At 42.5% G+C, this 22,727-nt stretch overlaps 1 protein-coding gene across 1 annotated transcript; it reads left to right on the forward strand.

The window, feature by feature from the left end:
• The first annotated feature begins 9,217 nt into the window (after positions 1-9,217).
• LOC122053454 (atherin-like) lies at positions 9,218-17,445 on the forward strand. Its single transcript, XM_042615506.1, has 2 exons — positions 9,218-9,285; positions 16,752-17,445. Exons 1-2 carry the CDS (start codon positions 9,218-9,220, stop codon positions 17,443-17,445), a joined length of 762 nt encoding a protein of 253 aa, XP_042471440.1.
• Positions 17,446-22,727: the final 5,282 nt, after the last annotated feature.

Raw genomic sequence — 22,727 nt, forward strand, 5'->3', positions numbered from 1 at the left:
GCGCCCGGAGCAGCATATAAAAGAAGCCCCAGGGATGGAGCTTCAAAGACAACTGAGAACTCTTCGACTGCTTGCCCTGCTACTCTACGCTCCTGCGACGCTAACAAAGCTCCGACAAAGTGCTCTTTCTTCTTTGGTTAATTTCCTTGTCGGTATTACTTTATTTCATTAGCATTTCTTGTACTTTTTCTGTAATCATATTCGAATTGCTAGTGTTTGCCCAACGAAAGTGGTCAAGGACCACGGGCCTTCGAGTAGGAGTCGTCACAGGCTCCGAACGAAGTAAAATTTACTGTGTTCATTTACTTTTCCACTGCGTTTTTACTCGGTATTTTTCGAATCGATATTCACCCCCCCTCTATCGAACGATCACGGTCCTACAGTATCTTGGGAACAAATTACAACAATCTGTTAAGCACCGTAGCGGAGCAATATCGTTTACGGAGATAGTGTCGAACACTAGCTTCGACGATCAGTTTGCATACTCCAGAAGCTACCCGGGATTAACAGTCGTAAATGATATTTCGTGCAAACTGATATGGCTACCAACGACATTCCGACGGCCGTACCGACCGTCGTTCCGACCGCCATTCCGCACGGAGAAAAGCCGGAGAAATTCACCGGAACCGACTTCAAAAGATGGCAGCAGAAGATGCTGTTTTATCTAACAACGCTAAACCTTGTACGGTTTTTGCACGAAGACACGCTAGCCGCTACGGAAGGTAGTAAGGCTGCTAGCGATGCGTGGTCTCACGGAGATTTTCTGTGCCGCAATTATATACTCAACGCCGTGGTCTCACGGAGAAAAGCCGGAGAAATTCACCGGAATCGACTTCAAAAGATGGCAGCAGAAGATGCTGTTTTATCTAACAACGCTAAACCTTGTACGGTTTTTGCACGAAGACACGCCAGCCGCTACGGAAGGTAGTAAGGCTGCTAGCGATGCGTGGTCTCACGGAAATTTTCTGTGCCGCAATTATATACTCAACGCCTTGGACAACACGTTTTATAACGTATATTGTTCTCTGGAGACGGCGAAATCTTTGTGGGAATCCCTTGAGAAGAAATACAAGACCGAAAATGCTGGATTGAAGAAATTCATCGTCGGTCGGTTTCTGGATTTCAAGATGGTGGACTCAAAAAGCGTCTCATCTCAAGTCCAAGATATGCAATTAATACTGCATGATCTGGATGCCGAAGGCATGAAGCTGAACGAGACATTCGCAGTTGCTGCGGTAATTGAGAAGCTCCCTCCATCATGGAAGGATTTCAAGAATTACCTAAAGCACAAGCAAAAGAAGATAGGGCTGCAAGACCTGATCCTGAGGCTATGAATAGAGGAGGATAATCGAAAGTTATCCGACTCCAGAGGAACCAAGCGGACTATAGACGAAATGTCCAACCTGGTCGAGCCGAATGCTAAAAAGCCGAAGCAGTTCAAAAAGAAGGCTCAAGCAAAGAAGTTCAAAAGCTCCTGCTACAACTGTGGAAAGGCAGGACACCTGTCCAAGGACTGCAGACGCCCAAAGAAGCCAACCAAGGGGCCAAAGGATGCTGCGAATCATGTCGCAACCTCTCTTGAGGACTTGGATCTCACTGCGGTTGTATTTGAAGCCAACTTGGTGGATACCAACCCGAAGCAGTGGTTCATTGATACTGGAGCAACTCGTCATATCTGTTCCGATAAGGCGATGTTCTCCAAGTATACTCCGATAAATGGCAGGAAGCTCTATATGGGTAATTCCACGACGTCGCCAATTGTTGGACTCGGAAAGGTTGTTCTGAAGATGACGTCCGAAAAGGAGCTAACACTCATTGATGTACTCCATATTCCCGACATCAGTAAGAACCTAGTTTCTGGAGCGGCATTGGTCAAGGACGGATTTAGGCTAGTGTTCCAGTCAGACAACTTTGTACTTACGAAGAATGGTGTCTTCGTAGGAAAGGGGTACCTAGAAAAGGGTCTATTCAAAATGGTTGTAATGCCTGTACTCCGAAATTTTGATGGTAATAAAATAAATGCTTCCAGCTATGTTGTTGAGTGTTTTAATTTATGACATGATCGACTCGGACATGTGCATAATAATACTCTCAAACGTCTCGTCAAATTAAATTTATTACCAAACGTCAATGTTGACGGAACACACAAATGTGAAGTGTGCGTGGAAGCGAAAATGACGAACTACCTTTTCATTCGGTGGAAAGGACAACAACTCCTCTAGAGTTAATACATAGTGATCTATGTGACTTGAAATTTATGCAAACTAGAGGAGGTAAAAAATATTTTATTACTTTTATCGATGACTACACAAAGTTCTGTTATGTCTTTCTTTTAAGAAGTAAAGATGAAGCCCTAGAGGCGTTCAGAACCTATAAAATAGAAGTTGAAAACCAACTTGACAAACGAATTAAAATAATTCGAAGCGATAGAGGTGGAGAATATAGTGCACCGTTTGATGAATTTTGTACAGAATCTGGCATTATCCATCAAACAACGGCGCCTTACTCACCTCAATCAAACGGTGTTGCCGAACGTAAAAATCGGACACTAAAAGAAATGATGAATGCCTTGTTGATAAATTCAGGCTTACCTCAAAACTTGTGGGGGGGAAGCAATATTATCGGCAAATCACATTCTCAATAGAATCCCTCATAAGAAAAATGATAAAACTCTATATGAACTATGGAAAGGCCGCGAGCCATCGTACAAATACTTGAAAGTGTGGGGGTGCTTGGCAAAGGTCGAAGTACCTAAACCAAAGCAAGTAAAGATCGGACCTAAAACGTTCGATGCGGTATTTGTCGGATATGCCCATAATAGTAGTGCATATCGTTTCCTAGTTCACAAATCAGACATTCCTGATATACATGTGGGAACAACCATAGAATCTCGGAATGCGATATTCTTTGAAACCGTATTCCCAAATAAAAGGGAAACGTTGAAAGTGATAACAACGGAAGTTCAAACAAAAATGACGTTACCGAACTTAGCTGTTATAAAAGGACTATTGACGATCAAAGTGAAGAGCCACGTAGTAGCAAACGGGCTAGAGTTGAGAAATCGTTCGGGCCAGATTTCATGACTTTCATGTCAGAAATGGAACCAAGAACATTAAGTGAAGCTCTCTCTAGACCCGATGCTCCAATGTGGAAAGAAGCTGTCAATAGTGAAATTGAGTGTATCATGAATAATCATACTTGGGAATTAGTAGACCTTCCTTCTGATAATAAACCATTAGGTTATAAGTGAATACTAAAACGTAAGTATAAAGCTGATGGATCAATTGACAAGTATAAGGCCAGACTTGTAGCCAAGGGTACAAGCAAGAGGAAGGCCTTAATTACTTCGATACATACTCACCGGTGACAAGGATTACGTCCATACGAGTGCTAATAGCCATTGCAGCACTGTATGACCTTGAAATACATCAAATGGATGTTAAGACTGCGTTCTTAAATGGTGAGTTGGAAGAAGAAATTTATATGGAGCAACCCGAAGGGTTCATGGCTCCTGGAAATGAGAAAAAGGTGTGTCGACTTGTTAAGTCGTTGTACGGATTTAAGCAAGCGCCTAAACAATGGCACGAAAAAATTGACAAAGTAATGTTGTCAAACGAATTCAGAATAAATGAATGTGACAAATGCATTTATGTCAAAAACACACCTGAAGGCTATGTAATTGTCTGTCTATACGTAGACGACATGCTAATAATGGACAGTAATCATGATGTAATCATGACTACAAAGAAAATGTTGACCAGAAATTTTGATATGAAAGATATGGGTCAAGCAGATGTTATATTGGGAATTAAAATTCTCAGGACATCAGAAGGGATAGTTTTAACACAATCCCATTATGTAGAATCTGTATTGAAAAAATTCAATGCGTACGATCTCTCTACAGTGAAAACACCTATGGATCTAAGTCAACACCTAGCGAAAAACCATGGTGAGACCATATCGCAGTTGGAATATTCTCGGATAATAGGCAGTTTGATGTATCTCACAAACTGCACACGTTCAGATATTGCCTGTACGGTCAACAAACTGAGTCGTTTTACGAGTAATCCAAACGACACCCATTGGAAAACATTGATGCGAGTTCTCAGATCTTTGAAATATACTATGAACTATGGATTACATTATGGAAAATATCCCGCTGTGTTGGAAGGATATTGTGATGCTAATTGGATATCAGATACAAAAGACTCCAAATCCACTAGTGGATATGTATTCACGATCAGTGGGGGAGCAGTATCTTGGAAATCCACTAAGCAGACTTGAATTGCTCGGTCAACTATGGAATCTGAGTTTATAGCACTAGACAAAGCAGCTGAGGAAGCTGAATGACTGTAGAATTTCTTGGAAGATATTCTGAGCTGGATGAAACCTGTGTCTACCGTACTAATCCACTGTGATAGTCAATCGGCGATTGGAAGGGCACAGAGTAATATGTATAATGGGAAGTCACGACATATACGTCGTAGACATAATACCATTAGGTAGTTGATCCCGAATGGAGTGATTGCAATCGACTATGTTAAGTCCAAAGATAATTTGACAGATCCTCTAACGAAGGGGTTGAGTCGAGATCAAGTATATTGCTCATCAAGAGGAATGAGATTAAAAATCTACAACTGAAAACGATTGTAGCGGTAACCCAACCTTGTTGACTGGAGTTCCCAAGATCTTGGTTCAATGGGACAACGAAGTTACAGAAGTTGTGGTCCAGCACATTAGATAGTTTATCTCTATCCCAATCCTAGGATGAATTTGTGCTGTCCTACCTCATGTAGTGAGGTTAAGCTTATGCTTTTAGTGACTTCTATACCTGATAAGGTGGAGTATGGTAGGATACTCTTGATAGAAGTGTCACCTATGTGAGTGTGAAGACAGGCCGCTTCAATGAAACACTCATGAATCCAAGATGGTATCCATGGCCGAAACGGAACCAACCATGAGAACCTAAAGTAGGTGAGATAGATCTCTGTGTGGGTGTTATTGTCTAAGTATACACCAACAGCTGAGCAGTTCAAGACATCACGTTCACTGCGCAACCTAGTATACTCGATAGCATTTCACTACGGAAGGTTCAAAGCCACAAGCTACCTCTCCCGATGCAGTGATTGGACTCTTGTAAAGTGTCAGCATGCATACACGCATTGCATTAATTTCCATTCATGTGGGGGATTGTTGGATATTGGGGCCTTAAATGGACCAAAACGATTTTGAGGAAGGAAGCCATCAATTGTTGAAAGTCGTAATTGACTTCAAAATTGAAATCTACGATTCGCGTAGATAGATTTAGACTATTAATTTGCTCAAAACCGATTAAGGGTGAATGAGAAATTAATGTTTAAAATCGGCCCAAAATAACATTTATTATTCATTAATAAAGTGCATGGGAGAATAGTCCCACATCGGAAATTCTCGATGTGTGTTCTCTACTTATTAATGAAGATGTGTTAATGGAGTTAACACAAAAATAAAAGGACAGGTGCTCCCTTAGCCCAGGGCGAGCAGGTGCTCGCACCTGTAAGCCCGCCACCCGCCACGTGCGCACGTGCGCAATGGGCGCTTTGTATGCGCACTTTGCACTTCGCACGTACGCATTGAGGAGCTTAAATTTATGCTCCAAGTGACATTGCAGTGCCTACGTGGCACTCGGGTGACGTGCCAGGCTCGTACCTGACGTGGCAGTACCTATGCGGCATCCTCGTGGGCAAAGGGAGATGACTGGACAGTTGACTTAGGGAATGGATGGCTACCGTTGATCAACGTTGATCAAATAGGTATAATGGATCGCTTGTGATGCGATCTAGAGCGTTGGATCGCAAAGAGTAACGATCTGACGGCTTGGGATGAGACTTGATCTGAAGCATCGAATCAATGGATCCAGATCTGATGGCCGATGACAATAGGCGGGATCTGAGGGTCACAACTCCTCAGATCTGATGGATGAGATTGAAGTGGGCTTGGTGAAGGGTTACAACCCTTCAGAATGGATGATCTAGATCGATCCAGCCCAAGGAACACATCCACTCACCCAAAGGACACTCAACCTCTTCTTTCAGTATAAATAGAACCCTCCAGATGATGGAATTTCCACTCAATCCTCTCTTCTCTTCCTCAAGCATTCATCTCATCTTGTGCATTCAAGAGTCCAAGAAGTCTACTAGAAGGTTCGCTGGTCTCGGAAGTCGGAGTGCTACGATTCCGAGACGTTCGTCGTCGTTGTATCTTGGGAACGAATTGCAACAATCTGTTAAGCACCGTAGTGGAGCAATATCGTTTACGGAGATAGTGTCGAACACTAGCCTCGACGATCAGTTTGCATACTCAAGAAGCTACCCGGGATTAACATTTCTAAATATTGATTTTTATAAATTGTTTGAACATGCATGGTCATTTTTTAATTTTTCTATTTGCACTTTCAATTTTTCATTTACTAATTTTAAGTTATCAAATATATCTGATAGGCATAAATTTGCTAAGTTCAATTTTGACCTAGCATTATCTTTTTGTAGTTGTATTATATTTTTTGAAAGCATTTTAATAAATTGAAAATATTGTTTAGGAGAAAGTGCACGTACCTCACTTACCTCGTGTTTTGAAACTCCCCCTTTATCGTAGCTTTCCTCTAAAGATCCTCCCCCTTCGTCGATGCTCATCTCTAGGAACTTTCGACGTCTCTCTAGTGGTCGGCCATTAGGGCTAGTTCAGCGTAAACTTTGTTCTCGGACTCGGAGGATGAAAATTTATCCCACATAACTTTCAAGTTCTTGTGCTTTGTTTTTGTTGATCTGTTGCTCTTGTCTTTCTCCTTCTTCTTTAGTTTAGGGAAGTCATCCTTGATGTGCCCTTCTTCTTGACAGTTATAACATCGAACCTTCCTTTTATTCCAAAAGTGTTTTTTAGCCTACGACTTATTAACTTTATTAGATTTAATAAACTTATTAAATTTTCTTACCAATAATTTGCTTTATCTTCGTCGATTGATTCTTCAGAGTCTGGATCTAGTTCGCCTTTTATGTTAGCATTTAGTGTTATGGTGTGGGTTGTCTTTTCTTCTTTGGTTCGTAGGCCTACACATTTTGATTTGTGAAGTTCAAAAGTGGAAAACCGATTTTCTAATGAACAAACTTCGAGGTCTTTAGATATATAAAATGAGTCAATTATAGATGTCCACTCGGGTGTCCAAGGAAATGCATTGAAAGTGTACTTTAATAAATCTGGATTAGTTACCTTTTCTCCTAGATTCGTGAGTCTAGTGATGAGTGTTAGAATCCCAAGGTTGTTTTAGTGTGATCAACAAGTTAAGTTAAGTCCTGTCGTGTTTTAACCTTGTGTCTAAGTGTGCAGGAGCTTAGGAGTACAGGGAGTCGAGCAAAAGACGCAGCTAGAGAGAAGGACGACACGGGAGGGAGCTGACGGGTTCGGTGCGTCTGAGGTACGAGGCGCTGCGGAAGAGTACGCTGGCGGACGAGAAGGAGGCGCGCAACGTTTTCGAAGGACGAGAAGCCGAAGCGGAAGGTTGCTCAAGAAGGCCGAAATTGGGTTCGGGTGAGCCTTATTTCGGTTGGCTGAAATCACCCAAGCGAGCGAAACTAGAGCGGAAGACCCGGACCGAGGCGAGCAGCACCGGTGTTGAGGGGCCCGGACCAAAAGTCAACTTTGTTGACTTTACTAGTCTGGGCGTCCGGAACCTTTACGGGCGCTCGGGATTGACTTTTGACCGGGATCGCGTCAAACGTGATCCGTTGCGAAGGGGATAAAAGTTTATCCCCTCCCAGGTGCCTGGAACCCTTCCAGTCACCCCGACTAAGACTATAAATACAGCCTTGGTCTAAAAGCTTTTCATCTTCTCAAGAATTCTGTATTCCAACACTTGTGCGCTTCCTTGTTAGTTTAGCTTCTGTTTTTTACGCTTTCACTGTTGTAAGAGGCTTCTCTGCCTGAAGGAGATACTAGTGCGACACTTTCCTTGGATTAACAACCTCCCTGGTTGTAACCAAGTAAAAACCCTTTGCCTCTTCTTTTACTTTCTGTTTAGTTAATTTATTTATGCAAATGTTCTGTTGAAAGTTCGAGAAGGGTTGTGTTTAATTTTCGTAGAGCTATTCGACCCCCCCTTCTAGTCGGCCAGCGGTCCCAATAAGTGGTATCAGAGCGAGGACGCTTCAGGAGGACTAACCGTCGATCGAAGCAAAGACGATGGCCGGACTAAGCATATACCCGTCGAAGTTCGAAGGGGAATTCGCTATTTGGAAAAAGCGAATGCAAGTATTCTTTAAAACGGATTTTGAGTTATTGTTAATTATGAAATTCGATTTTACAGCACCAGAAGGTAAAGAGAAATATCAATGGATAAAAAAAGAGCAGGCCGACTACGTGACAAATGGTAAAGCAAAGTACCATCTGTTGAGCGTTCGTCTGCCACAAGAAGTCAACCGAATCGGCAACTACGACTCCGCGAAGGAACTTTGGAAGAAGTTCCTTGAGCTACATGAAGGGACGTCTGAAGCCAAGCTCGCAAGATGGGATCTACTTCGCAACCAGCTCACTAACCTGTGACTTGGAGAAGACAAACCAACTGCGCATCTGCACTCAAAAGTTAAAGAGCTTATCACCGAACTTTCAAATCTCGGAGAAAAGGTAAGTAACCGAGATTCGCTAAGGTACGTACTAAATTCTTTTCCTAGAAATACAAAATGGGCATCACTAGTAGATGCCTTTTATATTTCTAAAGACTTAGAAAAAATTACTTTGAAATAATTATTCTCAACATTTGAAGTGCATGAATCAAGATGTGCAGGTACGAAGGAGTCCAAGCACAACGTTGCCCTCAAAGCATCGAGAGACGAACCTGAGTCAGAGTCTTCTCTTGACGACGAGGAAATGGTTATGATGGTAAGACGTTTTAAGAAACTATGTAAGTCTAGAAATACTAACCATCCGCAGGGTAGAAAGAAAAGGACGATCCGCTGCTACCATTGCAACAAAGAAAGCCATGTCAAGGACAACTGCCCCAAGCTAAGGAACAAGGATAAAGACAAAGGTAAGAAGCCTGTCCAAAAGTGCAAGGTCTTAAAGGCGATGTGGGACGATACGTCGTCCGAATCGGAAGTCGAGGTTTTGTCCGGACTTGCATTAATGGCAAGTCATCAAGACGACGACTGTGATTCAAGCTCTTCTGAAATGAGCATCGAGAGCATCGATGAAAGGGGAGATACTTTGGAAGAAAGCAATAGCTCAGGAGGAGGCACGGATAACGAGATTGACAAGGTAAGTCAGGTACGATCTCTTCCTCCCGATAAACTCTTTAAGTTTGTTAAATTGTTAACTAAAGACTGCTGTAAGTTAGAAAAGGAAATTAAAAATTTAAAAGTAATTCTAGATAAGTCTTACCCATTAGAAGAATTAGACAAATTAAAGTTAGAAAATGAAAATTTTAAAAGACAAATAGATTCTTTAAAAATTCATGCATGTTTCCATAATACAAATTTTAGAAAATACAACAGTTTAAATTGGTATTTTAGATATCACGAGGGACAAATTAGAAATATTTTAAAAAGGTATGCCCCTAAGAAATTTTTAGTTAATTCAGTAGGTTGAAACTTATATTGAGTTCCAAAGTCTTGTTTAACTTGAACTATTAATTAAATTTAGCGCTTTCAGTGAGAAAATTAAACAGTTAATTTCTTTATGAGGCTTTGTCTAAGAAAGTGGTTATTGCTCCAATAACCAAGAAGGTCTAGTGGCTCGCCATTGTCTGGAAGTCAAAATATTGAAATGAAATGTTCAATTAACTTTCTGATAAAGCTTTAAAGTTAAAATTAAATAATACTTTAGAAAGTCTTTAAAATATCTTTTGGAAATTAAAAAAAAATTATTTTGCTTAGAAAAATTTTTAAAAATAATTTTTCTTGCAAAAACTTAGAAAATTTTCAAAATATATTTTCATGCAAGACTTTTTAACTTAGATTTTTTTTTAACTTAGAATTTTTTTTGAGATCTTCTAACTTAGAAAATTTTTTTGAGATCTTCTTTCACTTAGAAATATTTTCTAAAAATCATTGAAATAATTTTCAAAATTTTCTAAGTTTTAACCCTTAGATTTTTCTTGGAACCTCATTTTTTTATGTGATCAAAGGGGGAGAAGAAAAAAATATAAGTCTAGGGGGAGGTAGACCAATTTATTTTTACAATTTTTCTATCCTTTTGTACTTTATTGCAATATTAGTTATTTTATTTTTATGTCTATTTACCCTAACTTAACTTGAGTTGCTCACATTAAAAAGGGAGAGATTGTTGGAACCCCAAGGTTGTTTTGGTGTGATCAACAAGTTTAGTTAGGTCCTGTGGTGTTTTAACCTTGTGTCTAAGTGTGCAGGAGCTTAGGAGCACAGGGAGTCGAGCAAAAGACGCAGTTAGCGAGAAGGACGACACAGGAGGGAGCCGACGGGTTCAGTGCGTCTGTACGAGGCGTTGCGGAAGAGTACGTGGGCGGACGAGAAGGTGACGCGCGGTGTTTCCGAGGGACGAGAAGCCGGAGCGGAAGATTGCTTGAGAAGGCCGAAATTGGGTTCGGGTGAGGCTTATTTTGATTGGTTAAAATCACTCAAGTGAGCGGAGCCGGAGAGGAAGACCCGGACCGAGGCGAGCAACACCGGAGCAGAGAGGCCCGAACCAAAAGTCAACTTTGTTGACTTTTTTGGTCTGGGCGCCCGGAACCATTCCGGGTGTCCAGGATTGACTTTTGACCAAGATCACGTCAAACGCGATCTGTTGTGAAGGGGATAAAAGTTTATCCCCTCCCAGGTGCCTCCAGGCGCCCCGACCAAGGCTATAAATACAGTCTTGGTCTGGAAGCTTTCATCATCTCAAAAATTTTATATTCCAACACTTGTGCGCTTCCTTGTTAGTTTAACTTCTGTTTTTTGCGCTTTCACTGCTATAAGAGGCTTCTCCGCCTGAAGGAGATACTAGTGCGATACTTTCCTTGGATTAATAACCTCCCCGGTTGTAACCAAGTAAAAACCCTTTGCCTCTTCTTTTACTTTCTATTTAGTTAATTTATTTATGCAAGTGTTCTGTTGAAAGTTCGAGAAGGGTTGTGTTTTATTTTCGTAAGACTATTTAACCCCCATTCTAGCTGGCCAACGGTCCCAACAATGAGTTCTTTGATTCTTGGGTGTATATGTACAACTGTTTTGCCTTCTTCCATTCAGAGGTTTGTCAGTTGGTTCTGGAGCAGGTCCCGTCTTGCGATCTTTGCTTATGACATTCCTTCGTGTAGCTCCAAAAACTTCTCCTAAAGTTCCTTTGCTAATTCGTAATCTCTGATCGGATTGACTTCCTGGTGTGGAAGAATGCATAGCAGGTGGAACTTAGCTGGTCCGTTCGCTACGAAGTCAGCTTGATCCTTTTTGGTCCACCGATACTCTTCTTTTTCGACTCTTTGTTAGTCCTTGGAAGCTACAAAATCATATTTAATAATTAAGAGTAATTCAAAATCTATTTTGAAAAATATCTCCATGTGTTTTTTCCATGCCGCGAAATCCCCCTCGAACTTTAGCAGGTAGATGATCAATCCGACTATTGTCTCAGTGCTTCAGTTGGCGGTTAGTCCTTTTGAGACGTTCTGGCTCTGACACAAATTATTGGTATAACGGGTCCGACAAGAGGGGGGGGGGAGTGAATGGCCTACAAAACAAATAACCCCTTCTCGTTCTTTTGATTTGATTAGTACGACAATTAAAATAACAATAATAAGAGAAACAATAACTTAAAAAGCGTAGGTAAAATGCCAACGATTTACTTAGTTACAACCTAGGTGATTGTTAATCCAAGGCGTCAAAAAGCACTAAAAGATCTGCTTCGTTAAAGGAAGAGAAGACTTTTACACACGTCGACAGCTCAGAAATGACTAGGAAAGTTAACATAGAAGTTGAATATTTCCTAGGTCCATGGGTCTTTTTATAGCCTTTGGAAAATTCTATCCGAAACTGGTAGGCGTCTCCAAGATGGTCCAAGGCGCCTTCCATCAGATAAGTTTTATCCGTGCGAAGATAAAACTCTATCTTCGCTAACGATTGCTATTCGCCCAGTCTAAGGCCCCTCCAAGGGGTTGAAGGCGTCTTCCACCAAAAAGGTGCGAGGGCGCCTCTAATACTATTGGAGGCGCCTCCCACAGAAAGGCATGGGGGTGCCTCCAACATCAATGGAGGCGCCTCCAACAGTTCTGCAACTCCCCGTTTGCTCTTCAGCTGCTCCGATGGCCTAGGTGATTTTGTCCATTCGGAATTGGGTTCACCTAGACCCATCTTTCGGCCTTCTCTTCAAGCAGACTTCCTCCCAGGCTTCTCATCCCTCGATCGTTGCGCACGTCCTTCTCGTCTACCGGTGTAATCTTCCATGCCATCATTCTCTCTAACTATATCTTCCGCTTGACTTCTTGTGTTCCTAAACTCCTGCACACTTATGTTAAGACCCTTGGCGGCCGGTTGGAGGGGGGTGAATAGCACATGCACAAAAACAAAACAAAAAGACCTTTCTCAGATTTATATGTTTATAAATCTAACACTTTCATAAGTATAATAAAGAAACTAAAAGACAGAGGCATCAAGAATTTACTTGGTTACAACCGGGGAGGTTGTTAATCCAAAAAAAATAAAGTGCACTAATTTTTTCTTCAGGCGAAGAAGCCTCTTTACAACAATGACAGCACAATATCAGAGAGCTAAACAGAAAACTAAAAGCGTACAAGTGTTGTTTCATAGTTTCTTATTCTTTTTAGCTTTTGGGAGCAGAGCTGCTTATATAACCCTGCTCGGAACGCTTGGAAGCGTTCCAAGTGCCTGGAAGCATTCTAGGCACCTGGAAGCATTCCAGACACCTAGAATGGGATAGAAATTTATCCCCGATGCAACGGTCAAAAGCCACATCGATCTGAATAAAAGTTGAGTTCCGGGTGTCCAGAATGGTACCGGGTGCCTCAGACTGGTCCGGGCGCCCCGACCTCCTCCGGTAGCCACGGACTAATCTAGACGCCCCAACCTGGTCCGAGCGCCCCGGATTGGTCTGGGCACCCCGGGCATCAGAAGTCAGCCTTTTGTTGACTTTTGGTCCAGGCCTCCTTCTTCGGTTCCGCTCGCCTCAGTCCGGGTCTTCCGCTCTGGCTCCGCTTGCTTGGGTGATTTCGGCCATCCGAAATAGGGCTCACCCGAACCCAACTTCCGACCTTCTCAAGCAAACTTTCACTCCGACTTCTTGTCCCTCGAAATCGCTGCTTGCTTCCTTCTCGTCCGCCAGCATACTCTTCCACAGCTTTTCGTCCCTCGGATAGCTGCGTCTTTTGCTCCTCGACCAATATTCCATTCTGACTTCTCGTCCCTCGGAGACATCGCTCGCTCCCTTCTCATCTGCCGATGTACTCTTCCGTAGCACCTCGTCCCTTAGACGCACCAAGCCCTTCGGCTCTCTCCCGTGCCGTCCTTCTCGCTAGCTACGTCTTTCACTCGACGCCCTGTGCTCCTAAGTTCCTGTACACTAAGACACAAGATTAAATACAACAGGACATAACTTAACTTGTTTGATCACATCAAAACTATCTTGGGGTACCAACAATCTCCCCCCTTTTGATGTGAGCAACCCAAGTTAAGTTAGGGTAAACCAATATAAAGTAAAAGCAATAAATTTTGTAATAAAGTGTAAAAATTGAAAAAGTTTAAACTACCTCCCACTAGACTTAATCTTCCCTTCTCCCCCTTTAATCACATAAAAAAGTGGGGTACTTCAAAAGTTCAAGGCTAACTTGTCAAGAATTTTAACAAACAAAATTCTGAATTATTAAGGTTAAAATGACTTAAAAAATTTGGTGAATCTAAAACACAAGTGTAAGAGAAAAAAAATTGAAATTGAAAGCCTTAAAACAATTTTGGAAATCTTGAAATATTTGCTTAAAAATATATAGAGCAGACATTTTGACAAAAGAAAATACATTTTCAAGATTTATAATTTAAAAATTCTTTAAAAAAATTTTATTTAGATAAATAACCCAAAAATTTTCAGAAAAGTTTTCCTAGTTAGCAGGGATAACTCTTGAAAATTTTGAATAATAAAATTCAAATATTAAGATTTTTCTATAGATAAATATTGAATTCATCTTTCTTAAAAAATTTGGGATCAAATTAATTTCAAATAATAATTAAACTCAAAAGGAATTTTGTAGTTTAAAAAAAAAATAATTGTAAAAAATACAAGCATGATCTTGGAATCCAAAATAGATTCCTTTCTACCGGATTAATAAGAATTTTTTTTAGATTTTTGACAATTTTATAATTGGCCTATTATGATATTTAAATTTCTATTTTAGTCTATAATAATTTCTAAAATTCGAAGCAGAGAATTTTAAACGCGTAGAAATTTTTAAAGTTTGTGTATGTTCCTTTAACATTTCATTTTCTGTTTTTAGTTTGTCAAAATCCTCTAATCGATAACCTGTTGCTAGAGTTCCTTTTAACTCATTATTCTCTATTAATAATTTTTTATTTTCTTTTTCTGATTTATAAGAATCTTTCGACAATATTTTTATCAAATTAAAACAATTGGTCAGGAGGTAGAGACCGTACCTAACTTACATTGTTGACTTTTGATGCTCCCCCTATAGAGCTGCATTCCTCCGACGTTGCTCCCCTTTCATTGATGCTCTCAATGCTCATTTCTGAAGAACTTTCTTTATCTTCAGGTAGGTACTCGACTATGAGAGCAGTTTCGACAATTTCCTCATTTTCTGCTTCCGATAATGACTCGGAGTTCATCGAGAAGTTGGATCTGACTACTTTTTGTTCTTTATAGAGCTTTAAGAACTTTTCCTAAAGTTCTTTTACATTCTCATAATTGCCGATTCTATCCACATCCTGGGCAGGAAGAATGCTCAGAAGGTGGAACTCAGCCTTACCGTTAGCCATGAAGTCGTTGCGTTGCTTTTCAATCCATCGATGCTTCTCAATTTCTTTTCCTTCTTTGATTTTGGGCATATCAAAACCATACTTAATTGTTAGTGAAATATTAAAATCGGTTTTAAAATATACCTCCATCTGACATTTCCAAAAAGCGAACTCCCCCTCAAAAAATACTGGTGGGTAGATACTTGGTCCGGCCATCTCGTGTGCTTCGTTCGACGGTTAGTCCTCCTAAAGCATTTTGGCTCTGATACCACTTGTTAAGACCCTTGGCGGCCGGCTAGATTGGGGGTGATAGCCCCTACATAAAAACAAAACAAAAATACCTTTCTCGGATTTACAGTTTTATAAATCTAACACTTGTATAAGTATAATAAAGGAGCTAAAAGACAGAGGCACCAAGAATTTTTTTGGTTATAACCGGGGAGGTTGTTAATCCAAGGAAGTAAAGCGCATTAATTTCTCCTTCAGGCGGAGAAGTCTCTTTATAACAATGACATCAAAGAATCAAAGAGCTAAACAGAAAACTAAAAGCTTACAAGTGTTGTTTCACAGTTTCTTATTCTTCTTAACTTTTGGGAGCAGAGCCATTTATATAACCCTGCTCGGGGCACTTGGAAGGGTTCCAGGCGCCTAGAATGGGATAGAAATCTATCCCCAATGCAATGATTAAAAGCCACGTCAATCTGGATAAAAGATGGGTTCCGGGCGGCCCAGACTAGTCCAGGCGCCCCGACCTACTCCGGGCGCCCCGGACTGATCCGGGCACCCTGGGCATCAGAAGTCAGTCTTTTGCTGACTTTTGGTCTGGGCCTCTTTCAGGTCCGCTCACTTCGGTCTGGGTCTTCCGCTCCAGCTCCGCTCGTTTGGGTGATTTCAGCCATTCGGAATAGGACTCACCCGAACCTAACTTCTGGCCTTCTCGAGCAAACTTCTGCTCTAGCTTCTCATCCCTCGAAATCGTTGCTTGCTTCATTTTCGTCCGCCAGTGTACTCTTCCACAGCTTTTCGTCCCTCGGACAGCTACGTCTTTTGCTCCTTGAGCAATCTTCCGCTCTAGCTTCTCGTCCCTCGGAAACACCGCGCGCTCCCTTCTCGTTCGGCGGTGTACTCTTCCTCGGCACCTCGTCCCTCAGACACACCAAGCCCGTCGGCTCTCTCCTGTGTCGTCCTTCTCGCTAGCTGCGTCTCGACGTCTTGTGCTCCTACGTTCCTATATACTTAAATACACAGTTAAGCACAACATGACCTAACTTAACTTGTTTGATCATATTAAAACTACCTTGGGGTACCAACAACTTAGACACAAGGATCAAATACACAAGACCTAACTTAACTTGATTGACCACATCAAAACTATCACGGGATACGTACATGTTTTTCATAATAATGGTAAAGCTAATAATATTTGATATTTGAAAGGTATTATTATTTATAATACTAACAAAGCAATTAATATGGTTGATTTCATTATTAATTATATTAATTGAATATGATACCTTCAACAATACTATTATCTACGGAATATTTCTCAAGTGATTAACTTAATAATTTCAATTATTATTCAAAATTATTGGTTCGAAGTGTAATTTCCATAGTTGATATGATATATTTATTACCCGAGTTTTGTTACGCTACGGACTCTATCCTACGGATTGCTACGGACTTTGCCATGTCATTTTAATTTTAATTTTAATTTTTTAAATGCAACTTTTCCTTTTTTTTCTCTCGTTGCCGAAACCACGAACACCGTTCGTGTGCCAAGCCAGACGACCATCGTGCCAGGCGGCCATCGTGCCAGCCTCGCCCCCGGCCACCCGCCCATCGCCCACCGCCGCCCACCCACCCACCCGCCCACCGCCGGGCGGGGTCTGACCGTGATCGGATTCCAGCCGCGATCACGTCGGATTCCAGCCAGGATCAATCCAGATGCCAGGCGGCCATCGTGCCAGCCTCGCCGCTGGCCACCCGCCCATCGCCCACCGCCGCCCACCCGCCCACCGCCGGCACGGTCGCGTTCCACCGCGCCTCCTCGCGCGCCCGCCACACGCCCTACCACCGGCCATCTGCCCACCGCCGGCGGCCTCCGGCCGCCTGGAGACACCCATACTATAGACCAGAAGGTGAACCCGTCGGGGATAGCGTCCGGAATCCGACCTCTATCGCGACGTACTGGACTCTCGCGACTGGACGTGATCGCGCCAGATTCCGGCGTGATCGCGGCCGGATTCCGGCGCGATCGCGGACGGAATCTGGCGCGATCACGTCCAGTCGTGATCGCGTCCGGAATCCGGCCACGATCGCGCTGGAATCTGGCCGCGATCTCGTCCAGTCGGCAGCGTCCAGTCGGCACGATCGCATCCAGTCAGCACGATCGCGTCCAGTCGGCAGCGTCCAGTCGGCAGTGTCCAGTCGCGAGCGTCCAGTCGGCAGCGTCCAATCCGAAATCCGGCACGATCGTGTCCAGTCGGCGCGGTGAGCGTTTCGTTACAGCGAGAAGAAGAAGAAAACAATTAAGAAAGAGAAAATATTGCATTTAAAAAATTAAAATTAAAATTAAAATGACATGGCAAAGTCCGCAGTAATTTGTAGGATAGAGTCCGTAGCATAACAAATCTATTCATTACCCATAGCGTTAATTATTTAAATTACTCACACATTCCAATCTTATACCCAGTATAATTAACCTTAACTACCAAATAACCAAATGATAACAACCTAATAAAATTCTACATTTTTAACCTACTCTAGTTAGCCATGGATGGGTATTTGGACACTACAAATACCGACTCAAAATATATATTATTATTATTTTAATTTTTTAAAATTCCATATTCATTCGTGTTTAATTAATGTCACTACCAACTCGATGGCACTTGTGGGTTGAACCAAGTTAAGTTATTGGCTACTCTTCCATTACTAGAATGATCCTGTCTAATATATGTGGAGATGATACATTGGGTACGGTAGACGAATGATTGATCGTCAGAAGATCTTTCTCTCCAAAAGAAGCTTCTCTTTCGATCTTGCGCTTTAAGAGATGATCCAACAAAACATTAGCGCCTAAAAATTAGGGGGAGTCCCTGTCGAAAGCCCTCTGATATTCAAGTCAATCGTAGTCCAAACGAATGAATGAAGAACCATCTGAACATATGCGTGAAAGTAGAGTTGCAAATGCCAATGAGTGTACCTTCATCCCTGAGAAAACTCCCCTTTTATATACCACCTTATGTGACCTCAGCAATCATGAGGTGACAAAATGTGTCAGAGTTTGTTAAGCAATTCACCGTAACCTCTGACACAAAGCCGTTATTATGATAAGTTGTTGGGATATTATCTGCTGAGCATAATCCAACCGGTCCTTAAGCCTGCCGCCTTATTGAGATGATGTTGTCAACTGAATACAATCCGGTCAGTCCTTAAGCTGGTCCATTTGTTAAGATGATATTGTTGGTTGAATATAATCTGGCCGGTCTTTAAGTCAGTCACTTTGTTAAGATGATATTATTGGCTGAATATAATCCAACCAATCTTTAAGCTGGTCACTTTTATTGAGTTGTTCAGTTGCATTCTATATACTCCACTGCTATGAATTATATTAAGCTGCTCAACCACGCTTTGCACAACGTTAAGATACTCGTTAGAGAATGGTAGAGTGCATCATGCTCCCGGTAAATTCCTTTGATAATAATATATGTGGTGCTAGAATTTTGTTTAGGCGATAATAATATAAGTATAAGCGCCGTATGCCCGGTCGTCCCTTTACTTGACCGAGCGTATGATAAGTTACCTAGAGAAGACCCACTTCATTATGAGAGATTTGATCAATATATCAGGTTGGGCTATATTTGTCCTACCTGAGTTTTTATACGGTCGAGACATATAAGTCTGTCTGACTTTATGACCGGACGAGTTTACCTATGTACTGTCCCCGAGTAATTGGTCTGTTGTGGAGTGATTCAATCGTTCCGATCGATGCTTAAGGTTGGCCGGCCTCGCTCATGGTCACCTTAAAATCTAGTTGGCACTGAGACACCAAATTCCTTGATTCGCTCGGCTTGAGGACTAAACATCTCCCACCTGGCCTGATTAAAACCTGGTCTGGTTAAACCTAAGAATCTTAAAATTGAGCGACTAATCTAGGCCAGATGAGGCGATATTACTCTTTTTCGAGTAGGACTGCCATATCATCTTGACTTTGATCGCCCCGTCATCTTGACTCCTACTACCACGTCACCTTTTGAGTCCACTCATCATAACCTGTATCATAGAACAATACTTCGTGAATGTAGCCCGCCTCCAGTAATTTTCCCACCTCATCTTTGATGATCTTGTTCTGCTCGGCTCTAAAATCCAGCTTTCTTTGCTTAACTAGCCATGCTTCTGGATAGACATGAAGCACATGCTTCATGACTGTTGGTGACACCCTGGTTACTTCTACAGGTGACCATGCAAAGACATCGTTGTTGCATGTAAGACACGCAACCAACTCCTTTTTAAGTTCTTTGGGTAGGTCGGCCGCCACTTGAGTGATAGCCTCTAGTCAGCTTGGCCAAATATGGATTTCTTCCTTTTCTTCATAGACCAGGGTAGGTGGAACCTCCTGGATAGAATTGACTTCATCCGATGTATCTTTCGTGTGGAGTGAGCCTTAGTCTTTATTATATCAATGTAGCACTTACGCGCCATTAGTTGATCTTCTCGAACTTTTCCAACTTGGTCATCCACGAAGAATTTTATTTTTTGGTAGAAGGTGGAAACTATCGCTCAAAACTCATTTAGGGTCGGACGACCCAAAATGACATTATAAGTTAAGGGTGCGTCAACCACAATGAAATTCGATCGATGTGTCCTTATTAGGGGCTCATTCCCTCAGGATATAGTCAATTTTATTTGGTCAAGCAGTTGGACCTTGTTACCCATGAATCCATATAAAGGAGTCACCATGGGTTGGAGCTCGCTCGAGTCTATCTACAATTGCTCGAATGCTTGCTTGAAAATGATGTTGACAAAACTATCTATGGCAATAAAAGTATGAGAAATATTATAATTGGCTATAACTATAGGACCGTTGCGGTCGGCTAGAAGGGGGGTTGAATATCCCTGTAAAATAAAAACAAAAACACCATTCTCGAACTTTCAACAGAACACTTGCATCAAATAAAGTAAACATAAAATAGAAAGTAAAAGGCTCACAGAGAGTTGACTTGGTTACAACCGGGGAGGTTGTTAATCCAAGGAAGATGTCGTACTATTATCTCCTTCTGGCGGAGAAGCCTTTTTACAGCAGTGAAGTGCACAACTAGAGAAGCTAAATTAGGGAGAGCGTACAAGTATTATTACAGTGAGTTGTTCTGAATGAATTTGAAACTTCTAGACCAAGGCTCTATTTATAGCCTTGGTCGGGATGCCTGGAAGGGTTCTGGGTACCCTGGGGGGATAAATTTTATTCCCCAATGTTCAGATCGAGATTTGACTCGATCTGGTCAAAATTCAATCTCCGAGCGCCCCGGGCTGGTCCGGGTGCCGACCTTCTCGCTAGCTGCGTCTCTTGCTCCTCGAACAGTCTTCCGCTCCGGCTTCTCGTCCCTCGGAACCACCGCGTGCTTCCTTCTCGTCCGCCGGTGTACTCTTCTGCAGCACCTCATCCCTCGGCCTGCCATCCTTCTCGCTAGCTGCGTCTTCCGCTCGACTACCTGTGTTCCTAAGTTTCTGCACACTTAGACACAAGGTTAGAAACACACAGGACCTAACTTAACTTGTTGTTCACACCAAAACAACCTTGGGGTTTCAACAATAACTTTCTTGATTATTAATGTATCATCATGGGGTATCTCCACTCCCTTTAGATCTGTGGGCCCGAAACTAATTTCAGGTCCGGCTGCCCATTTTGTGCTACAACCGATTACGTGAATTTTTAATCGTCGAGCATGTGACTTTCTTGATCGGTTGGAATCTCCATCAGTCAGACCTTCTGCTATCATGTTGATGTTGCCTCGCGTAGCGTTATTGCGGTTCTCCTCCCGCCGGGTTGAGAGCTCAGGTTGGTTCCAAGTGAGAGTTGGCGTCTGGTCCACAAATGGTGGTGGTGTCCTATGCCGTCACTCGGCCTCGCACTGATTTCTTCTGGGCTAGCCATGGCCCATTCGTTCTTCGATAGGGTCAGCGGTTGGACGACGGAGTGTGTCGACGAAATCTCCGAATGCCACCCTAGCGATTAGCTAGTGTGTAATAATCCTACGTGTCATGGGTGGTCGACTGGTGAAAAGTGCACCATTGTCTTGGAGCTTCTTGAGGAGGTTCTAGATATCTTTCTGACTCGATCCTCACATGTTGTATGGCCTGAGGTCATGATTCTTGATGATGAGGCTGAGGAGCTACTCAGGGTCCTCTACGTGGAGGAGCGGGCAATGCTCGACGCTCAGGCGCCAGAGCCAGTGTTGGTGCAGAGGCGTCTTTCCTTCGGGTGACCTGCACCTCTTTAACATTGATGAATTCAGTCGCTCGGTCCAACAGATGATCAAAATTCCTTAGGGGTCTCCTGACCAAGGAGTTGAAGAAATCATTATTGACCAGTCCTTAGGAGAAGGCGCTCATCAGGATCTCAATGGTGGCTGAAGGAACGTTCATAACTACTTGGTTAAATTTTTAATATAGTACCTCAGTGATTTCTTAGGCCCTTGCTTTAGTGACAAAAGATTCAGGGGAGTCTTTTGGTATCGTCGATTTCTTGGAAAGTGGCGAAGGAAAACCTTGCAGAAATATTTGAAATAGCAAATAGATCCCGCAGGTAGTCGCCTAAACCGCCTTTAAGCAGAACCACTGAAGGTGGTGAGGAACACTTGGCACTTCACCCCATCAGTAAATTCGTGAAGGAGGGCGGCATGCTCAAATTTGACGAGATGACCTCAGGGTCAGTTGACCCTGAGTATTCTCCTATTGCCAGATTCTGATAATGCTTCAGCAGCTTATCCTCTAACACCTTCTGAGTAAACAACGTGCTAATTCTTCAAGCGAACTATTGCATGCCAGAGCTTTTCCCCTTCACCTTTCACAAATAGGATCTTCTCCGGAAAACTCCCGGTGGGGCTCTTCTTGGTCAACATGCTCAGGTGGCATGAGAAAAAGAGCTCAGTGGCGTGGAGCTGGTGAATGAGATGCCCTAGGCAAATGAGCCGGACCCTCTTCCTGTACTCCTCGCTCCCTCTGGTGAGCCGTCGTTGAAGTGACAAGATTGATGGTAGCAAAACACCGCCGGGAGCTCCTTGCCGTTGTTGTTGTTGTTGCATTAATTTTTGAGCTTTTGCGTTGATGAGTAGATCTAGGACCTCTTGTGTCAAAGTGTTGGTGGTGAGTTTTCCAGCCTTCTTCATCTCTGATTCTCAGATTCAGGCGAAGATTCCCATAGACGACGCTAAATTTGATCCTATCTGAGATCTATGAAGATGACACGCTGGGCACGGTGGACGAATGATTGATCATTAGAAGACCTTTCTCTCTACAAGAAGATTCTCCTTCGATCCTGCGCACCAAGAGACAATCCAACAAAACATCAGCACCTAAAAATCAGGAGGAGTCCCTGCCGAAGGCTCTCTGACGATCAAGTTAGTCTCAGTCCAAACAAACAAATGAAGAACCGTCAGAACATATGCGTTAAAGTAGAGTTGCAGATGTCAATGAGCGTACCTTCATCCCAGAGAGAACTCCCCTTTTATATGCCACCTTAAGTAATCTCCACAATTATGAGGTAGCAAAATGTGT

This window comes from Zingiber officinale, chromosome 3A, assembly GCF_018446385.1.
Source record: "Zingiber officinale cultivar Zhangliang chromosome 3A, Zo_v1.1, whole genome shotgun sequence".
Classification (NCBI taxonomy): Eukaryota; Viridiplantae; Streptophyta; class Magnoliopsida; order Zingiberales; family Zingiberaceae; genus Zingiber; species Zingiber officinale.

Bases quoted from the DNA above. Each gene is read 5' to 3' on its own strand.
- LOC122053454 (XM_042615506.1), top strand. From the start codon at position 9,218: ATGAAAGGGGAGATACTTTGGAAGAAAGCAATAGCTCAGGAGGAGGCA. The intron at 9,286-16,751 runs GTAAGTCAGGTA...CCATCGTGCCAG, and splicing joins CGGATAACGAGATTGACAAG to GCGGCCATCGTGCCAGCCTC.